A 22,885-nucleotide genomic window follows, 5' to 3' on the forward strand; every position below is an offset into this window, starting at 1 on the left:
AGCACATCACTCGAACCTTCATAAAGCTCTGCTCGAATCCCCCGCTATTACGTTGAGAGTGTTATTCCTCTTCTCTCTTTGGTTTGTTTGTTTGATAACCATTTTAAGTCTGGTTAGTGTTTTCTTTCTTTCACTTGCAAAGACAAGTCTCCTTGCTAATATAAGTGCTAGACACTGAGCAGGAGAATAAGGGTCTTGCTACCAGGAGATCAAAATCTCACGAGAGGATGGGCATGTGAGCCTATAATTTGCTTCCAGCAAATGCTGGAAGCAAAGTTATCACAGGAGCAAGAAGAAGGAAACAGTTCATTCTACCTGCCCACACCTAAAACTCTCCCAATTCTTTCTCAAGAAGAAGTAAATGGGTGTCTCTGGTACTGAGCTCCATGAGAATGAACTTGTATCTTAAGGTAAGTGAAGAAGAAAATAAGCTCAAACACCAATTTGTCATTCTATATGGGCAGGCTGGTACTAAAACACCCTCATCAATAAAAGTTCCTGTGGCTTTTTTATCTTCTGTTCATTTCCATGCCCCCTATAGGTTCAACCCCTGCGTGACTCCTTTACCCACGAATCTTCTCAGCACCGATTTCCCTGCCCCCATCTCGCTCCTCAAGAGTCAGGACTAATCTTATCCTCTGGAGGGAGTTCCCGTCACACTTCACAGCATCCACCACGTTGTGCCGTAGTTGATGGGACAGATCAGGGGTGACACACATCTTTTCTGTATGCCCGGCACGTGGCATGGGCCCTGAGATGCAGTAGGAGCTTTCTCAGGAAAGGGTTTCCAAAGAAAAGGAAGAATATCCTTAAAGACAAGATGGAGAAATGTGAGCTTAATGACAATAGTCAAATAAATTAGCAATGGATTGAAATGTCATTCTCAATAGTGGCTGATTAATGAGTTGACTTTAGTCTGCTGGGATGTCCGTGGTGATGGCTTAGAATCTAGCAAGACAGCTCAGGCACACACACAAGCCTCTGCTGCTACCTCTCCCTCCACCCCGTGCTTTTGGCTTCCTCTTCTAATTTGCTCATGTCCACCAAAAGAACCGCCGCACTAGAAAGAACCACCACGCTCTGGCATCTCTCCGGCTCAACTCCCAAATCACCTTTGACTCTTCCTCCTTCCTCCCTCCCCTCCTGATTCTCTTTTTCTCTCATGTCCATCTTTCCTTTTTCCTCCTGTCCCTGCAGCCTTTATTTTACCGGTTACAGTCTCCATACTTTAACCTCTGTTTCTCGCAGGTGATCCCTACATGGTCTCAATGGCGTTTTGTCCACTGGTGATTCCAAGTGCCTAGAATAGTGTCCATTTGATAAACAGTCGCTGAAATATTGGCTTCCTTGGATCTGAATTTCGCTTTTCCAAACCATCTTGCAAACAAAGCTTTATAAAACCACATTTTCATTATAAAAGTCCCAATTCAAAACATCTCAGCAGTTCCCCTGTGTCTACAGGCCAAGTCCAAACTAATTAGTCTAGTGTTTAGACCTTCAGAGGGATTGTCTGGCATTATTTTCAACAGCGACCTGCATAACCTTCTATTCTCATCCAATGTGTTTATTCAGTGTTCATTAAAAAGTCTTTCTATTTGTGCCTCCATTGAAAAAAATGTATCTCCTCAGAGAAAAAAACCCAGAAATCATAAAAGGTAGGTGCATATGACCATATGAGAGTTGAAGTTTTTTACGTGATAAAAGATGCCACATAAACATACATGGCAGAAGCAGGTTTACGGTTGTATGTGAAACACAGAGTTTATTTGTATACCGCTATGTATTAATTACTGTATTCTTTTCCATATGAATAACTGTAAACCTACTTTCGTTCCACCCTGTATAAAGTTCATAAACAAATATATGATCAACAAAGAAAAAAATCAAACACTAAGGCATAAAAATGATCAATATTCTTAATGTAAAAAGAGCTTTTGTAAGTCACTTTGCAGAAAGACAATAAATGAAAACACAGATGCAATATAAACAATGAGAGATGAAAAATGCTCAGGCTCATTATTAGTCAAAAAAGTATGTACGTATGTCATGTCTGACATAGTTTGCCCTTAGATTTAGTAATGATTTTAACAGACTAATTGTATCCAAATATGCCATAGATACAGAAAGCACTTGGTCGCTGTGTGACAGAAACCCCCCTGTGGTTCTTTTTGCCTGCCACCAATAAGAACTGTGGCTCTCAATGCCACAGTTTGGTGAGAAGGAAAGAAATTATTTATTCGAAAGTTATACAGGTTCAGAATAATGGTGGAATGTCACAGTTAAATCCCAAAGTCCCTTAAAAACACATACAGACACACACACACACACAGAGTCCTACCTCCCCTTGCCAAACCAGGCCAGTCAGGGGTACCAACCATATCTCAGGAAAAGAAAATAGAAGTTTGTAGCTCAGCCAGGCTGCCGTGCTTAATCCAAAACCCCATCCTCATGGTGGGCGGGGGAATCCTTCTACATTGTTTCAAACCACATGGCCCAGACCCTGCACAGCTGTACTTGGTCAAGAGGCTTCTCCTTCCCAGCTGCCTGGTCAAGAACCCCACACAGCTGCTGCATCCTGCTTTTCTGCTTCTTTCTAAGCTCTGTGGGCAAGACAGACATTCTCTCCACCCCCAAACTGCATGGTTATGCCCCAGCATGGCTGCTGTACCTGGGTTTAGATCTCATCGCGGATCTTCCTCTGTAACCCCATTTCTGACCCCTCCCACATGGGATAACACCTGCTAGGAGTTTGGTTTCATCTGCCTCTCTTCGCTGCTCTTGCTAGTCCAGGCAAGCTTAACCCTGTGCTGCAGAAGCTGCCTCCAAGCTGCTCTTGCAGGCATAGGAAGCCCCTATTGCTACATTGTATCATGGGCTAGAGCCATGCCCATCTCCCTGGCTCAAGAGCAGGCACAGCTTTTAACATTAGTAAAACACTGGCCGACTTCTTCAGATACGCAGATTGCTCTCAATGGCCCAACTCCGCCTCGCTCCTCTCCCAAACCATAGCTGTGGGGCTTTGGGGCTTGGGGTGATCTCTAGCTCAGCACCCTGTTACAATTGTTTTTAGCAATGTAAATGGCACTATATTTCTGGAAAATAATCTGTCAATAATGATTAAAGTGAAAATCCACACACTATTTTACCTTAGGGAACCTATTTTATGGGAATAATTGCAAGAGCAAGTGTATATATGAGAATATTTGTTTGTAGTGGCAAAAAACAAAAACCATAAACAACCTTAAAGTTTGTCATCATGGGACTGATAAAAATACAAGGGGGAATATTAGGCAGCACTAAAGTTAATGAGTGAGTTAGAGAAAAAGATCTTTAGACGGAAAGTGAGCTCCATGTTACATGATGTAAAAGTACGTTTCTTGCAGAATGACATGCAACCGATCCCATTTAGAACAAAGAATAAATAAGCAGGATAAATGTGGAAACAAATGTTAATAACAGGCTATTAATGATGGTTACATGGAAGAAGTGCATCCTGAAAAGGAAGGGTGTCCAGTGAAAAGAGAGATCCTTAGCTTTGTCTTTGTATATGTTTTGTACGTATTTATAAATATTATGTTATAACAAGCATGAGATACTCCTGCAATTAAATAAATTAAAAGCAGAGCTGTGGCTTTTTTCCTTTTATAAATACTATCCATGCTTCTTGTCTGAAATTAAATTCTAAAAGCTCTGAATTCATTGAAAGAATTATTTTCTTGGCCAGTCACCATACGGGTCCTTGTTACTGCTCCCTGATTGGCGCTCTAAAGCATTATTTTAAAATGCATTGTTATGTAACTTTTTTGTATTAAGGCCAACTAGTTAGAGTATAAGTTCTTTGTGATAAGGGCAGATATTCTGCACATTATTCTCAAGAGCTGCTCAAAACCTCACAGTTTGCTCACGCATTCATTCCTTGAACAAATATTTATTGAGCTTCTACTAGCTGTTAAGTCCTGGCTGGGTCCTAGGAACACAGCGCTGTATCCCTTGAGACTTGATCTAAGCCTAAGAGTTTGCAGGAAGGAAGCACCCAACGAGACCTTATGGACGTCAGGAGTGTTACAAAGAGATATTGCCGCGTGTTTTGTCAGTGTCTACAAGGTGAGCCTTTGGACATATCAGTGGATGTGGGGCTGAAAAGACGAGGCTTTTACATACGTCTCCTCAGATGACAAGATAACGTACCAAAGAGATAAAACGAAAATGCTTTTTCAATCTTAATGTGCTAAACAAATGCAAGAAAATACAATCTGTTAGGAGATACGTTGTGATTAATTTTTCTAGCAGTAATGTCACTGACAATTTGTTGGGTGCTTACTACAGCCCAAGCAAGGTCATTCATGTGCATGACCATGATGTCAACCAATTCCTTATTCGTGTCCATTCAATTCTAGGGACCCATGAACTTCATTTGCCCTTCAACTTGTCCCTGTACAACCTAGCAAAACAAAACAAAACAAAACAAAACAAAACAAAACAAAAAACCCTACAGATTTCAAGAATCCTATAGTCTTTCCTACCTAAATTACAAAGCACCTGCTCTTTGTCTTCAGGTTTATTTGATTTAAAAAGAATTATTACTTCCTGCCTGCAAGTCTTTTTTAAAAATATTTTATTTATTTATTTTTAGAGAGAGGGGACGGGAAGGAGAAACAGAGGGAGATAAACATCAGTGTGTGGTTGCCCCTCACAGGTCCCCTACTGGGGACCTGGCCTGCAACCCAGGCATGTGCCCTGACTGGGAATAGAACCAGCGACCCTTTGCATCGCAGGCTCATGCTCAATCCACTGAGCTATACCAGCCAGGGCACTGGGCCTGCAAGTCTTTTGCAGTCACTGCATGTCTGTGTTAACAGGGAAGAGGGAAAAAACCACAAAAAACTAACATTGTACTTAATGAAAAATACAACCCTAAGTTTTGTTGGGCAGATTTTCTTCTGCATTTACATATCATTCATTATTAAGATGCATTCACAGCCAAGTCAGTAGAAGTAAGTGCAAGGAAAAACCCACCTACCCAGGACTAAGTGACGTGCTTCTGCAATCCAATGCAGTGGTTAGGAGCATGGAATCTGGGATTGCAGCGCTGAGCTCAAGACCTGGCTCCATCGCTCACTGCCTGCGAGGCTTTTGTAACCTATTCAAATTCTTTAGGCCTCGGGTCCTTCATCAGGAGTTCAGAATAGTGAAACATCTCCCCCAGGGTGCTGTTGAGAGGAGCAAGTGTGATCAGACAGAGGGTTGAATGGTGCCTGTTACACAGCACGTACTGGAGAAACATTGCATTGTGACAGAGCCATCCAATAGGCTACTGAAAATTCCTAGCCACTCAAAATTAAAGGGCTAAAAAGAAGAAGCCAATGGGAAGTCACGCCTCTTCTAGACCATACCCTGGCTGTGTATATCTGCAACTTCCTGGCTGATGCCTATTTTTGCTTCCAGAGATTTGCGCTTTTGGCATTGAAATGTTTACAATGCTCTAAATATGTGACATACAATATTTTGTCTAAAATTTCTTTTGGTCCAAAGTGGGAAAAAAACATTAAAAAAAGAGTAGTATTGTTGTTAAATATAAGTGATAACTATGCTATTATGTACACTAATGTCCCAATCCATTGAAATCCCCAAGCTCAGTGGGAATAGAAGTATCCTGACTGATGACTGTCATAAAATAGAAAAACTATGGGTGAAGACTAGAGGTTGCGTGATTAGCTTTTGTAGAGAGGAAATGCCTAAGAAATATTTGTGGTAACTACTTCCAACTGCCTATGGACTTTTCCATCTGACTGTTTACGGGCAGCTCACACAAGATTTAGAACTCATTATGACCTGCCAGTTTTGCTTCTGAAATGTCCCTCTGATATCCTCCCCCGCTTCTCCCTATCTTAACAGCCCTCATTCATCTCCTGTTTTCAATTCATGTCCTACCAGGAAGGAGCTTCTCACGTCCCTTCAGTCTATCCTCAACTCTGCCAAGAGATTATCTGCCAGAAAAACAATCTAATTATTTCATTCTTCTACTCAAAAACTTTCTTTGCTTTGTTTGGTTTAAACTATTTTTTGATTGGTCAGATCCAATACAATCTCACAACTTCTACGAAATAGTGTGAAAACTGAAAAGAAGAAAGAAGGCAGAGAATGAGAAGGGAAAGAGGAGGAAGAAGAATGAGGAGGAGGAGGAAACAAGGAAGAAGAAGGAGATGAAGAAGACCCGAGGTTCGATGAAAAGTTTCTATTTACATTAAAGCCACTGGAACTAGACTAGAGAATCTAATTCTATGCTCTATCTTCTTACTGAACAATCAATTATATTTGCTTGGAAGAAGGTAGGATAACAGTTCCTCTTCCACTGGACTCAGATTGGACTTCAATCTCAGCTTTAAGATTCGGTCTACAACGACCAGCTGACTGAATCAATAACTGTGTGGCATTAATGATGGTTTTTGAGGTTGTAGGACACTGTGTCCTAACCTCCCACCACATCTATATTTCTGGTTCCAAAAAGTAAGGCAGGAAGAGCTACAGGAGAATAGGCAGCGACATGAAGCATTTGGGGGAGATTCATTTCCCACTAGTAAAGCCTTATAGGCAGGTACAGGAATACCTGGGCAGCAGTGAATGCTGGGAATTTTTGTTGTGCATATACTCATCTGTTCAGACTTAAAATGTTATGGAATCAGAAAGAGAGAGAAAGAGGAAGTTGCACATGGTAGGGCCACATTAGAATAACCATGACATGGCTTTCCTGCTCATGAAAAAATTATATATATAAGTAAAGTTAACCAAAATGTTGAGCCCATTTTACTTTGAAAAATAACACATCGCCTTAGGTGTGCTCCAATCTAGGACAGCAGGTCATAGCCCTTACTTTTGAACACTCTGTGTAGCTTCATTCCAGTGCATCTGGCCTGTGTCTGTGGTCTAGCACGGGCTTTGCCCCATGATCCTTGGTGGCCCTGTCCAGCCTTGTCCTTCAACCACTAGGGTGGCATTGATAACCCGTTTGGATATCATCCATTCCAAAGACCCTCCTCTAAGGTATATCAAAGTCTCTCAGTCTCTTTGGGGGCTGTCATTTTGGTCTGGAGCACATTGTCACACTTGCCCCCATACACGATTTCCCAACTTTTTGCTGGACATACGGGCCTTGTCCTTTTGGTTCGCCTGTCATTTGGTCCCTCAGCATGTGGTCTGATGAGAGAAAGGAGGCATCTTTTCCAACTTTTGTCTACAAATATCAATTTTTTCTGGATATTTGTCATCTCAGGCCAGGCAAAACAATGCCATGTAAACTATTTCTGACTGCTCCCAGTACTATTAATGTCTTGCACACACACTCCTCCCTGAGTGAGGTCAAACAAATGACCCTCAGAATCCAGAAGTTCTCTAAGTGCAGGAAAAAGCAGTAAGAGTCACCGCTTCAAGGAATTTGGTTTTATCAGTATGTCTAACCTGTCTTATTAAAGACATGGTTGATTTAGCCTGAGACGATGTCTTAGTTTATCTTGTTGGCCAAGTTGGATTAAGGTTATTCCTTCCTGGTTAGGGATGTAGAAATGGAAGAGGATGTATGCTCAGAATGCCTGCTTGTAGCTGTGCAGTCAGATCACAGGCAAGAGTGACACACTATTTTTTTTCTGTTTAAACAGGGACAATAATTCCTATAGTATGTCAGTGGAGCTAAAGCAAAATAATGGATAAACCCTCTGTAAATTCTAAAGATGCATATTTGTATAATCTGTTTAACAGATAAAAAAGTATTGTCAAGTGGCCACAAGAGACCTAAAATGATGCTTCCAGAGTTTTCAAATCAAGAACAATCGTGATAAATAATTCGAAAACAATGAAATTATTTAGATGCTACTTCACTTGAGTCTCCAAGTGTCAGATTTTTACTGTGCATATTTACAGCTCTTTTATAAAACAGCCAAGAAAGCTATAAAACACAATTTAAAGAATTTTGTGAAATTATAAGGTATTGCAAATCAAATATTTGGTGTGAAAAAAACAGACGGACTGGTTATGGGTTGGAATATCCAGAAAAGAAGAAGGGAGGCCGAATAAAATCATTTCCAACAGAACTGAGAGCGTTTCCAGGAGAAGAATTTCATAAAGGCAGAGTAGAAGAGTGAGAGGCACCTATGCATATTGTCAATGACCCAAGGCCAACAGAACTGTCTGCCTGGGGCACAGACAGAAGCTAAAGGGAAATATCTCTTAAAGGAAGAAAATAGTATAACAACAACAACAAAAAACAGGAAAAATATTCTCATTCTCCCTTGGGTTTTGCTAATGTACCATTTGCTAATATGGACAGAGTTCTTGACAATGTGTTAAGGATAGTGTTTGGTGTTTCATGTGGCTTAACTCCTTCATTCCTCACCCTGACCTTAGGAAGTAGTCACACTCTATCATCATCTCATGTTACTGATGAGAAAACTGAGGCTTGGTTTTGTGTGTCTTAACCCACTTAACCTGATCACACCCCTAGAGGTATTGCTAAAGTCATTATTCCCATTTTAACAATAAGGAACACCAGGCTCAGAAGTAGAACTACAAAGAGAAGGTGACAGCAGTGAAGAGAACAGGTACTCTCACGTTTGGGAGCTTTCGGTGAATAAAACTTGACTTTGCAGTGGGACCAAACATAGGAAATTGCAACAAGGAACAGCTCCCTGGTAGACTTCTATTTGCTGAGCCATCTTTACAATCAACGAGCCTTTCTTTAGGGAGGTGGGGATAGAGGAAGCTCATGGTGACCAGTAATAGCAATGGAACCTAATGAAAAAAACAATGGTAGCTAATCTACATGGTAAATGTGTTTTAATTTTCAAAATAAGCATTTCAGATGAGCAGTATCATTGTTGTCATTTAATAAATGAGGACATTAAAGCTTAAGATCACACAGGGCGGAAGTGGCAGAGCTCCAACTCAAAACCATGCATTTTGTCTCCAAACCCGTGATCTCTAAGTCATGCATGTACCCTATTTGTACTGTCTGTAGTAGTGACTGATGCACAGCCAGATTATTATGTAAGAGAGCTGCAGAGAGAAATGGCATTTCTAAATGAAATAAACTGGTTTCTGTTTCTGGTCATTGCCATCCAGCACCTCCTGACTCATCTTTGCCCACACTGTGATGACCGGAGCCTTGTTCTCCCCCTTCTGGCAAAACCTCGAAATGGTTTTTGGCATCGATCCAAAGGGAAAAGGAGAGAGAGAAAAAAAAAATGGTTCAGCACACCCACACACTGAAATATAAAGTTAAAATAAGACAAGCCATTTAAAATTTTGGTCTGTCCTTCCGCACAAAATACATATTAAAACCCACAATGAAAGAATCCGGTTAATTACTACAATTAACATAAGGGTTTTGGGAAAGTACCAACTTGCTTAACCTCTCTGATAAAGGCACCAAAAAGAAATTAGCAGCTTAATTTATATCAAGGTGACCGAGTTAAAACAATTCTGTAGTATGTTTATACGTTGATCTTGCAGAACTTCTTTTCGAATGTTAATGTATAAAACCAAAGGGAAGGTCATTTTACCCTTAGAATGATCAAACAGGAGGACAGAGGTATAACGCTGCGGAAGCGGACAACGATTGGCTGGGGAATCCGGGACCTGAGCTCTTAACTCCAGCCCCGTCTCCAGTTAGCGGCCGTGTGACGCAGACAGAACACGTTCTTTTACCTCTCTGGACTTCAGTTTTCACCAACGTAAAAATAATCGGGGTGAAGCCAAATTCTTTCTGAGTGTTAATTTACAGGTAGTGAGACTCCCGATGTGAGTGTGAAAGTGACCCAGATGCTTTTGGGCCTATGTGGCCATCTGTTTGGGGAAGCCACCACAATCCCTGTTTGGAGGGTGAGAAGACTCCTGGGAACAACTCAAACTGTGTCCGTTGCTGGAATCCAGAGCCGTGAACAGTAAAATGCTGCCTGGCCAGATAGAAGTTCATTTTCGGGAGGCTAAGGGGCTTGCTGAGAAGGCAATTGTTTCAGAAGACAGAAGGGAGTCCTGTAAGGCCTCCCTCATGGCAAAACCACGTGCACCTCCTGTAGTGGGGCACTCACATGTGTCACCTGGTCTACCTATGCATGAGCTCCACTGAGACTGGTAAGAGCATTAAGCAAGCCTGTGAAATACTGTGGGACCACCAACGCTGCCCAGGGCCGGCTCTGGCTGATCTGAGGGTTTAGCGGGCCGATGGGGCGTGGAGCCCAACTACTGTAAAACACGATGGAGTTCCAACGTGCCGCCTTCTCACTGTGTGGCTTTACGCTAGTGACTTAACAGCTCTGAACCCCAGTTTCTTCATCTGTCAAATGATTATTACAATGTTTTTATTTCTGAGTCTAATGAGGTGGTTAAATTAAAAAATGGCGGTAAGGTGCTGACACAGTGCGAAGGTGAACGGCCACTGTTCAGTGTGTGGGCATGGCTGCCCCATGGCTGCCTGTGGCCGAGGCTTTCAGCAGAGTCCTGCCCAGGGAGGAGAGACTCTCCCAGCCCTGTGAGTTCGTCACAGGCCGAGTGTGTGCAGGAGCCATGACGGTGACCTGTAGGAGCTGCAGTGGCCTCAGAGGGTGTGAATGGAAAGCCTGCATTGCTGAGTGAGGTGGTGTCCAGTCGGTGGTCAGGCTAGGCTGGGACAGGGGCATCGGGGAACCCCTGGACTGCTGTGCTTGCTGAAAAGTGGTGGCCGCTGGTGGGGAAGCTCTGTGACCCACCATGGTGCCATGGCAGTGCACCTCCAGGATCCGTCCTCCTTTGGGAAACATTTGCATAAAAGGAGCAGTCCTTTCTTTGAGAGTACAGAACATACAGGGAGAACATGCTAAAAAAACTATATGAATAGGTCAGAGCCATGAGCTAAAATGTTGGGGGATCTTTGATAATTGGGGTTCACTCATTTAACAAAAAATATTCCTTGAACACCTGCTGTGTGTCAGCAACTCTTCTAGGCAGTAGGAAAACACACTCAGCAAGATGGACAGGGTCCCTACATTCCAGAAGTGTACATTCTAGGAGTGACTATAAATGTATAAATACACAGGGATTTTCACTGAGTAGTCAGTCCTTGAAAATACTCAACAATCTTGGGAACTATGACAGAGAGGGAAGGGGTAGTGAGGCAGGGCCTCATCATGCAAATAGCATTTTAGCTAAAACCCAAATGAATGAAGATGACCTATCCCTTGGGAGATGTGTGGTAAAATTAGGCCAGATGGAGGCAATGTCAAGGGCAAAGATCCTGAGTCAGAAATGAGAGACAAAGCACGAATGCTGAGAGCAAACTGCAAGTGGGAAAGAGATTTGAAATGACCCGGAAGAAGTAAGGAGAAGCAAGCTGGATTGCGAAGGACACATGAATGTCATTGAAAAAAAGAGCTCTTCAATGAAGAAGCTAGCAGAAGCCAAAATAAACAAGAGGGTAAAATATCATGAGTTAGCAAATAAACTGATATAATTGTGGGGTTAATTATCAGAGGAGGCACGTCATCACTTTGACCATGTTTGGGTACCTAGTACAAGGTTGGGCTGGAGGGTTACATGAACTCCATGTTCTCAGGTGCTGCCTTATCCATTTCTAATCAAAAAAAGGTCAATGGACAGTGTTTTGAAACTTGGTTCTAATAGAAACCAGTGGATGTCATGGAATGACACTGGGCCCAGAGCTAGAAGGCTAGGGGTAAAGTTCAAGTTGCCTGACTGTGCTGTATCTACTTAAAGACCTTGGGCACTCCACTTGGCCTCATTAATACTGTTTCCTTACTTTATGTTCAAAATATTTCTAATGGATAGGGCAGTCCTGAAAACTAAATGAAGTAGTGTATTTCAAAGGTCATTAGAAATTGTTAAGAATCGCCTCAATGTTTCTTATTGGTTTTTAAAATTCCTTTTAACACATCTTGTTAAAATTTCTTGTTATTGTTGTTTTTAAGTAAAACCACTAGAGGTCAGAATTTCCCATAAATTGTTTAAAGTTTAAAGAAAGAATTTCCTAAAGGTGGGGGAAACAATGTTTCCTACTAAGCAGAATAAAATCATAAATTTAACGCAAAGGAAGAAAAAATAAAGGTAGCTTTATATGAAGAAGTTTTGATAGCTGGAATAATGCTTATTGTTGAAATTTTTACCCAACACATAGATGTAAATAGGGAGAAGAAAGAAAGATAAATAGAATTTAAGTATCTATTGTGATGTCGACACAGCCTAAAAGTTATACTGATTATCTTATATTATTTTCAAAACAGGTCTGTGATTAAGTCCCATTTTACAAAAAAAAATACAAACCTACTGAGGCATAAATAGATGTAATAACATTGTGAAGATTAAACAGATGGAATCTAATGTCTTTCTGCTAAGTCATGCTTGGGAAATAATGCAGTGGAATACGGTGTCCACGCATGAGAAAACATATTATGTGACGGCTTAGCATAACTGGTTTTGCACCTGCAACTCTAAATAATTTATTTAGTTCCCAGTACCCAAGGTGAATCTAAGGGAAACTCCTTGTCTTGTCTATTTCATAGAGTATCTAGAAATTTCTGAGCACAGTGCTAGTAAATATGATATTGTGATAATCAGCCATGGAGAAAAGTATAGACCAGCAGTTATCTTGGGGGGAAAATATTGAACAGAAGCAACAGCTTTTTGAAACATTAACTTGGCCATCAGGTTTTGTTTTTTGTTTTTTTTTTTTCTCATTTTGTAATGCTAAGTAAACAAATCTGAGGAGTGGTCACCACGCTAATGAAGGAATTAGGGAGGGTTGATGGCAGCTTTTATCTTGTGAGAAGACACACAGTTACTTTGTTTTTCATTGTCCTTAGGTTTAGCATAGTGCTGGGGGGCAGAGGCAGGGCGGTGGTGATTGTACTTATGGAGCATCAAAGGCAATTTGTAAAGAGAAAAAGGAGAAGCCAACTGGGACCCTCCCCCCTCCAGAGTTTGCCATCTAATTCCCCAGCTAGAAATGTTGACAACAACATGGATGGAACTGGAAAGCATTATGCTGAGTGAAATAGGCCAGGCATTGAAGGACAAATACCATATGATCTCACCTTTGACAGGAAGCTAAAGAATAAAACAAACAAGCAAAAGAATAAAAACAAAGACACTGAAATAGAGAACAAGTGGGCAGCAACCAGAGGGGAGAGGGAAGGGAACTTAAGGGGAAAAAGGGGGAGGGATTTTGAGGAACAAGTATGAAAGACACAGAGATGAGGACTGGGGGGGGGGGATGGGAGGGAGGGGAGACCGGGCGGGGGGGTGGGGTGGGATGGGAGAAATAGATAAAAAAAAATGTACTTGAAAAGTAACTAAATAAAATTTAATATTAAAAAAAATAAATTGAAATGTTGACAAAAATTCTAGGACAGAATCTTCCTTAGCTGGAAACCCTTCCCGTCTCACATGCTGCTTGGGAGTTGTTAGCAAGTAGTCAGTACATTCCAGAACCATGGCATCTCTTTAATGAGAAAGGAACTTAGAATCCACTGCATACCAAGTCCTCAGGCTCTGGGGGAAGAAGAAGCAATCATAGTGGAGTCATAAATTAGGCTTAGTTCAGAACCCAGGGTTTCTGAGAACTCCCAGACTTTCTTCCCTGGCAGCACTCCTTGAGGCTGTCACCTTTCTGTCTTATAAGCATCTCATGATGTCTACACAGGCTCAGGAAGACAGTTAAAGAGGTTTCCATTGTTTGGAGTCTTGATAGGGTTTCCAACAGGAAAGGAAGAGTTTTCTGTTAAGCAAAGAAATGAGGGCAGGAAGACTCATGGTGGACACCCTCCTGACATCTAACACATATCAAATGCCCTTTGTTTTCCTTCCTAAATCATTTTTCTCTCCATTGCTCACACCACTTGTATACAGGGTCCAGCACAAATAACATCCCTTTTTTATTAAAAAATCTTTCATTATAAAATCATAAGCATGTCATTCTATAACACAATAATATCACACTCAAGCACACCATATGACATTGTAGGCAAAATGTTCAATTAAAACTGTCAATTATCACACCATATTATTACCTTACCAACCACACTCAAGAAGGCCTTACTTCTGCCAGACCCTGTATATTATTCAACCCATAACTTGTGCCTACAACACTCGGCATTTAGGAGGCATTTGAGATATGTTCACTGAATTGGAATGAATTAGAATTGTTAGACATTACATTTTGGACATTAATTTAATGACATGTTGTCCATTATTCTTCCAGTTTAAAAATTATAGTTTCTCCACAAGAAAAATTATTTAACAGTGCTATTTTCACATGGACTCTCCTACTTGTGGGAACAGAGAAAATTTTAACTTTCAGCATTCTCTGTAATATCCTAGAAATAATACAAAACTTCCTCTACTCTATGGAAAGTCCAGCAATGGTTTTAAGTAAACACTTTATTTCTCATGAAAACTTTCTTTTCTAAACATTTGCCCTCACATTATTCATTTATTCACCCAAGAAATTACTAGGAGGCCCCAAGGTCTCATGGTTCTGCCTGCATTTATTTTGTGGTATCAAAGGTTAAAACTTGAATTGCAATCTTATGAAGAAATTAATTCACTGATTAAGAAAAATGCACTTTAAGCAATAAACATTTAAATAACTGACAAGCATAAGGTGATATATTTCTAGGCTTTTGGGGCTTTTCTTGAAAGACCCCTTTTCTACTTGAAATTTTAAGCAGCTGTAATTCTTCCACCCCATAGCCCAGAGAGACAAAGCATGAATTACTAATGAGGAAGCACCGATTTGGACTGCAGTGACCGCTTTCAGAACAAAGGGGTCAGAGCTGAAACCAGGAAAACAGAAGCATTTTTTACCAGCCGGTTGCTTGAAGCACACTTAGACCTTGGCTCCACTTGAAAAATTCTTGCAGTGTTCTATTAGCCTTCAGCTAAAGGCGCTTGGCACGAAGACTTCCCTTCCAAATAAAGAAATGTGCCTCTGTACAATGCCTTTAGCCTTGACAAAACTTTTCCTCTGCACTGGGACCCAGCAGCCTATCTGTGTATGATACCTACGGAAGGTTCGATATTGACTTAGCTGAGCTTTGTCTAGTAGCTTTAGTAGACTCAGTATGGGAAGGGAGTTGGGGAACAAAACAGCCCAAGATGTTTTAAACTTGTAGGGGTGTCCAACCTTTCAGTATCTCTGGGCCACCCTGGAAGAAGTGTTGTCTTGGGCCACACATTAATATACAAACACCACTGAAAACAACAACAACAAAAATCTCATCATGTTTTAAGTAAATTTGTGATGCTGGGTTGGGCTGCATTTATAGCCACCCTGGGCTGCAGGCAGCTCATGGGCCATGGGTTGGACACCCCTGAAAAGAAGGGATTCCTGAAGACTAGTGTTCTATTTGTGTGTCTCTCTCTTGAGCAGCCTGAAAGAATACATTTCCCCCTGCCCTGGCTCAGTTCCTTCACATCCTTTCCCTGGGCTTCCAACCCCTCCTAAAATTCCCTTAGTTCACATCAAGGGAGATGTAAAAATAAGTCATAGGCCACTGATTTTTCCAAAACAGAAGCAAAGTGGGGGGAACTATGGAGAGAACAGAGAAAGTCATTGAGAGCTAGCAAGGGGCTGAGAGATGACAGGAGAGAGCACACTGATGAGAGATGACAACTGGACTCTTCTTTCCTCACCTTTGGGTCCTGGAGAAATCGTGTGTGTGGCACAGACCTCAGAGGGAGGATGACTCTCCATGTCCAGACCCAGACTCCGAATCTGCAGCAGGAAGAGCACCAGGAGGACGAGCTCGTGTCTTCGAGGGGAGACTCCAAAGCCACCCATCGCTGTGGTTCTTCAGAAAAAGGTCGCCCAGAAGTGCCCAACAAAGAGCTGTACTTGAAAATCAAAATTTCTGCTCGGGGGAAGAAAGTCAAGCCTCTGGAGCATGCATTCCAAAAAGGCCTGCAAAGACCAGAAGACACATCCCAGCTTGTTTATTTTCCCAGTATTCCAAATGGACCATACATTGTCCAGACTGTTTATTTTCAAGTGACAAGTTTATTGAAAATTATCTCTGAACTTAACAATCAAGTGCACAGGTCAGAGGAAACACTCCAGCAAACAGAGATGACAGAGATGCCTTTCGGGCAGTAAATGAACTGACAAGTTAATACCCTACAGTGCATTTCAATGTTGGGGTTCCAGAAAGATTAAGCCATTGATTTCTTGAATTGTCTCCATGTTATATATGTGGCACACATGGCTTTGACTTTTTCATAAGGAAATATTCATTACTTGTTTGTGGCAGTAGAAAAGCAAAACTCCCATTGCTCTCTATGACTTTATTTCCTTCTCTTGTTACAAATAATTTTCTTGGGATTTAACCCCAAAGGAAAGGATGCCAGTTTTACTGCAAGGTAATTTGGCAATAAGTGTCAAGAACATTACAAATGTTTATAGCCTTTGGCCTAGTAATTGTCCTTCTGGTACACTACCTTAAAAAATTCAAATTGTGGAAAAGGCCTTATTTGAAAAGATGTGACACAAAGGGGGAGCATTGATTGCCTAAAAACACAGTAATGAGTGAAAAATCTTAGTAAATGCAAACATAAGAGAGTATAATATGACCATTTTGGGAAATAATGTTTATAGCAAGTTTTTGGTAAAATGAGAAAAAAAGCTTGCAGTATTATGTGTATTAAAAAGCATGGTAGATATAGATAAGATAGCTAAAGATATAGCATATGGTATATATATATATATATATATATAGATAGATAGATAGAGATATATATATACACACGTATGTAGAGATTTTTTTCTCTCCATCCATCCACTCATCCATCCATCCATCCATCCATCCATCCATCCATCCATCCGCATCCTTATCTATTCCATCAACCCATGACCTGTATAAATAGCTGAAGCATAGTGAGGTACTGAAAAACTGGAACCAGAATTACATATAGCAGGGAGATGCCTTATCTTCTCAATTCTGGAATAGGCATGCTAACAAGGAGTTGGGCCAGAGGGGTTTTGGACCTACTTTCCAAAGTGTAGGACATTACAGGTCATGGTAAGGCCTAGTAAAGAATTATCCCTAAGGGACATAATGCTCCATCTAAGAAATACAGGTCTATTTGTTTCCTAGGGCTTCTTTAACCAAAGGACACACACTGAGTGGCTTAAATAAAAACAACTTAGCATTTCACACCCTGGAGACTAGAAAAGTCTGAGGTCGAGGTCAAGGTGTTGTCAGGGCCTTGCTTCTTCTGAAGGTGCTATCACTGTGAAATAGACAGCCATCCCCCCAATTTTCAGACAAAGTACCTGAGGCTCACAAAAGTTATGCAATTGGCTTTTAGATATGACCATCATGGCTAATTTTATGTCAACCTGACTGAATCACAGTCAGGTTGTGATTCACAACTGAATCACAAGGTGCCAGGTACTTGTTTGGCTAATTATTTCTGAGCATGTCTGTGAAGGTGTTTCCAGATGAGATTGGCTTTTGAAGTCGTGGACTGAGTAGGGCACATTGGCCTCCCCAATGCGGGGGAGGGGGCTCCTTCAATCTTTCGAAGTCCTGAGTAGAACAAAGAGGCAGGAGAAGGAAAAATGTGCTCTCTGCCTGACTATGGAGCTGGGACTTTGGTCTTCTCAGGTCCCTGAAATGGAGCTTACAGCATCATCTGCCCTGGTTTAAGGCCTTTTGAACTTGGACTGGGACTCATGTTGCCTTGCTTTATTTCAGGCCTTCAAGCTCAAACTGAAAGCATACCACCAGCTTTCCTGCGTTCCAGTTTACAGATCCTGGGGCTTCACAGGAGACTTCCAAGACTCTGTGATCATGTGAATCAAGTTCTTAAAATAAATCTTTCTCTAGGTAGATATATAGATATAGGTATATAGAGACAAATGTATGTGTGTGTGTGTGTGTGTGTATGGATATAAATATATCCTGTTAGTTCTGCTTCTCTGTAGAATCCTGATATAGTTACACATAGAAAAAAAAGACAAAAAGAAATTTGAGTACAAACTATTTCAAAAAATGTCTGCTTTAAAATGTTATTTGGTTCCCGTGAAGGTCAATATTCTTAAGTTTTGAGGATGCATTAATTTTTGCACATGCTGAAACTGCCCAACGTAGATGCATTTGTCATGCTAGCAGTGATAGGACAGTGGCGAGAATCAGTAGAACGGTGTTAGAGGCTTCCAATCCCCCACCTGCCACAGCCAGGTATGCAATCCAGAGCAAGCCACTCCATCTCCATTGCTACAAGGTATATAAAGTGAGTTAGGACTTGATATCTAATGGGCTTTTTGAGTTCTATGATGCTTTGAAAATAGATGTTCTTTCAATTGTTTAGACTATTCTCAATCTATGTCACTTCTGTCATTTATTTTTTTCAGCATTCCTTGGCACATGATGAAAAGATATCAATTACATTTTTACATAGAAATCTACTGGTAACAGTTTGAAGCAAATAATCACCTTTAGTATTTTTCTTTGGGCTCTCCTATTACTTTTTTTTTAAACCTCTTTTAAAAAACCCTTAAAAATGGATATAAATAGCTTCTAAATCAATGAATAGACCATTATACCAAAATTTAAATTGCTATAGATTATTCATCTCATATTTTATATGTAAAACATTACTTCATCAAACAATGCTCTAATGTTGGGAATTTAAGATTTCTAATACTATTAATATAAATAAAACTGTGATGAACATCTTTAGAGGTCAGTCTCTGTGCCCACTCTTTTGGAGCCCTGAAGAAGACCAATGTATACTGCTTGGTAACTCACTGAATGTTGAGAGCAACAGATAAAAAAATCCTTTTAAAAATAACTTAAATATTGTGGTCGTATTATGCTCTCCTTTGTCATAGAGACCATGGTCTCCAGGGTTTATGTTTTTTCTCATCTGGCTTAGAAACTATTGTTTCTTTCTTTCACACTGATGGGGAGTTTATAAATAGGTTGATATTCAAAGATGAGGACTTTCATAGACCATAGAGGACTGCTCTACTTTGAGCTAAGATTTAGAGAAAGATGTGATTTTAGAAATCACATTTCAGCTTCAATCTGGATTACTAGAAACATATCATTGCTGAAACAGAAACTCTGGTTCAAGAAAAGACTAGTTTTGAGAAGGAAATAATGAGGCTGGGTGAATTTGAGGGTCAGCGAAATATCAGGATGGAGATTATAGTCAGGCAGATTGGAATGCAGGGCTTGATTCTAGGGGAGAATCTACAAGCTGAGATTTCTATTTGAAAGTCATGGGAATGAAGATTATAGGTAAAAGTAGGATGTTGAGTGAGTAAAGAAGTTCAAGACTATCCATGTTGAGAGAGTCTATATATGCAGGGGCCCAAAGGTGAAGAATGGGTTAGCAAATGAATCAGACAGGAAAATCTTTGGAAGCCAAAGTGTAACAGTGAAATTCTCTGTCTCTCATCTCTCCAACTCCATCTTGTTCAAGCCTGCTCTGTTCCCACGGCCTTCAGGTTAATACCTTCTGCTTAGTCTTGCATATAGACATGCTAATTGTTAGAGGAGTCTGCTTGCAGCTTGAGGAGATAAGGGAAGTATCAATTGTTTATCAAGTATTTGCAGGAACCTGGAGACAGGACTCATAACAACCAGCACAATCTCTCTTGGAGCCCTGCTGGTGTCCAGAGGTCTGCAGTGGTCAGTCACATCTTGCCCCTTCCATCTCTCTTTCCACGGACACAAAAGAAGCCTGAACTTGTACTTTGGTATGATGGGTTTGAGGATTAGGTTTCCCATCTTCTAAGTTGGTGCCTTCTCAATTACTAAACCTGCGCTTCCTCCAAACTCTGTTGAGTTTTTGCTTTTTGAAAGCATCAGGCATACCAACTTTGCACTGGAAATGAAAGTACAACAAAGTTTAAACATGTAATGGGTGCCAATTAATCCATGGGAGCATAAAATGAAGATGAAGAACAAGTCACGGGATTTAGGAGTCAATAAGTTTTAAAGAGAACCTTAAGAATGAAAGAGACAATCCAGGGAAGAGATTTCATAAAGGTAAGTGGAAAGGTGTGACAAAGAGTCCCACGTCCACTGGGAAAGTCAATATTGAACAGTCATAATAAATTTTAAAAATTAATAATAACACTTTCATTGACCCAAGTTTCTCTTACTTACTTATGATCAGTACCTATAAAAATGTGCTATATTTCTTTTCAAGTGTTCAAACAAGGGTGCAGTTAAAATTGAGTGGCATGGCAGGCGAGACAATGGAAACTAGACTAGTTTTTAAGAAATATGTTGATGAAGAAAAGAAATATAAGGTGAAGAACATAGTAATAGAACCCTCTCTGTGATTCATGGGAGGGGTAAGTGTGGATAAAAATTATGAGTCTGCTGCTGTTATTTAAAAACTTTGTAGAGGTTCCTTGGTATTCCAATAAATATGGATAGAACAAATAAATAACATGCATTTTAAAATAGGAGAGATGATAGAATAAATAAAAGGAAGTTGTCAAATTATGTTAAATACATTCTTTTCAGCATGTGAAAAACATTGAATGCCCACCAGAAAGATTCCTATTGAGATTTAAAAGTTACCTAGAAAATGAAGTGATTGAGAACTACAAGTCAGTTCTTTAAAGCATAGTTTTTAAATAGACAATAAGCCAGTCAAGTTTTCAGCTAGTGTAAAATTGAAAGAGGTTATGGTAAATCTAAGAAGACAAGAATCACTGGCTGGTTTATGAAATTGTCTCAGTAATTCCACATTTTTCTGAATTTTATTTTCCATTTCTAAGGCATTGACATTCCAAGCTTAGCTTTGCTTTTGTCCAAAGGTGACATGCCACTGAAGTGAATAACAAGTGACATTTTCCCCCTGTTACTCTTCCACCCATTTTTCATGTACTGAGTGGTGGCCCCATAAAAGAAGTGCTTGTGTTCTAATCACTGGAACCTGTTGAACATAACCATATTAGTCAAAAGGGTCTCTGCAGTTGTAATTCAGCTAAGGAACGCAACAACCCTGGATCATTTAGATGGCCCTAAATCTAGTGACAAATGTTCCTATAAGTGACACCCAAAGGAGAAATACAAGGACAACAGCAAAAGGCCATCTGAAGACAGATGCCAAAGTTGAAGTTACACAGCCACAAGCTAGGGGGCACCTGAAGCCACTGGAAACCAGAAGAAGCAAGGAAGGATATTCCTTTGAGCCTTCAGCAGGAGCTCAGTCCTGCCAACACCTTGATTTGGTACTTATCGCCTTCAGAATTGTGAGATAATAATTTCTGTTGTTTTTTAAGCCACGAACTTTGTGGTAATTTGTTATGACGGCCCTGGAGACTGATACACCATTCTTGTGCCGCTCATGCACAGTTACTGGAAGGAGTGACACATCAAAAGACTTGGTGCCTGACGGAGGCTCAGCAACATCTGTTCTTGTGCATTTTAATTATTGTGCATCCAGCTTAGAAGATATCTGGAGGGAAATAAAATACAGGATATGAAACAAGCATATCCTAAGGCAAAAGTGTTTACTAGTTAAAACAGTGGAGCAACAAAATGACACTCTTACGTCCTGAAGGAATTTCCTGACAAATTGGTATAACTCAGCTTTGGACTTGGTTTTGTCTTTGTCCGTTCACAGAAGTATTTTGCTGGAATAAAGTCCTCTCTTGTGAGTTAATTTAATTAAACGCAATTTGTAAAAACTAGAAATTCATAGGATGGCTTTCAAAATGACACATATTTGAAAGCAACATGATAACACACTCATAAAATTCTTTTACTCTCTGTTTTAACTTTTATACTTATAAAGCATATTTTTTAAAAAGTCAAATGGTCTTAATAGGCATGAGAGATTAAACAGAATCCTCCTGCTGTTTCCACCCCGTTTTTGATTTTTACTCCCATAAGGAAACTATTTCAATAAATTTTAGTACTCCTTCTTTTATCTCTTCCACATTTTTACATAACAAATTTATACTGAGGTTATTGACTTTAATTTTTCCAATTTAGTTACACATTGACTTCTGAATATGAACGATGGTTATTTCTTTCTCTTTCATTCCTTGCCCTGCATTCCCCTCCTTACCCATTTCCTTTATTTCTCATTATAATTTAATAATATTACCATTTTAATACAATGCTTAATGTTTATATTTTAACGATGCTATAAAAAGAATTCATAGCTGACTCGCATGTGCATGATAATTGCATTTTGTTTCTTGTACTTATTTTGTTTTCACAAGCTTTAATAATTGTATTGTCTTCTTTTGCATAGCTTTCTATGCACGAATCCCCTTATAAATACTAATTCCTTGTGATGTGTCAGTTCTGTGGAAAACATAAAATGTTCCATTAGTTTCCACTGCTTTCCTTAGAAATACCTCTTCTGAAATCTTCAAGCTTCTTGCTCCAGCTAGATCTGATATTTGTCGGGCTTGTGTGGAGATACTACCTTAAGACTGATTTTTGTCATTGCCTGGGAATCTGGGTTACAACTCCTTTTCCTGTAACCACATCTTTTTTTTCTTTTCTCGGTTTCATCCCTCATTTTGTTACAGGGTGTCCTCCAATAATTTCCTAAAAGGCAGTGAAGCTGCAGATACATTTTTCAGACATTGCATATTTGAACATATAATAACTTTATTTTTGGCTGGGTATAGAATCCCAGGTTGGAGGTAATGTTCACACTAAGGTGTAAAAATAGTCTATTTTCTTCTAGATTCTAGTGTTGCTGTTGAGAAGTTCGATATCATTCAAATTCTCTATACTTTGTACAGAATATTTTTTCCTCTCCCTGGAAGCTTTTAGGAACATTCTATATAGTGTATTTTTCTGAAATTTTAGTTATATACCCTTAATATTGACTTTTATTTTTTGCATTCACTGCACTGGAT

General features: G+C 40.1%; 1 protein-coding gene across 1 annotated transcript in view; it reads right to left on the reverse strand.

Moving 5' to 3' along the window:
* The window catches only part of COLEC10 (collectin subfamily member 10), a 40,124-nt gene extending 24,192 nt beyond the window's left edge, over positions 1-15,932 (reverse strand). The window contains exon 1 of the mRNA XM_037148785.2: positions 15,673-15,932. Coding sequence (XP_037004680.1) covers positions 15,673-15,820 — 148 coding nt within the window. The 5' untranslated portion in view covers positions 15,821-15,932. The remainder of the gene's footprint in view (positions 1-15,672) is intronic.
* Between the last annotated feature and the right edge of the window lie 6,953 nt (positions 15,933-22,885).

This window comes from Artibeus jamaicensis, unplaced genomic scaffold (genome assembly GCF_021234435.1).
Source record: "Artibeus jamaicensis isolate MK-2021 breed Jamaican fruit bat unplaced genomic scaffold, CSHL_Jam_final scaffold_916, whole genome shotgun sequence".
Classification (NCBI taxonomy): Eukaryota; Metazoa; Chordata; class Mammalia; order Chiroptera; family Phyllostomidae; genus Artibeus; species Artibeus jamaicensis.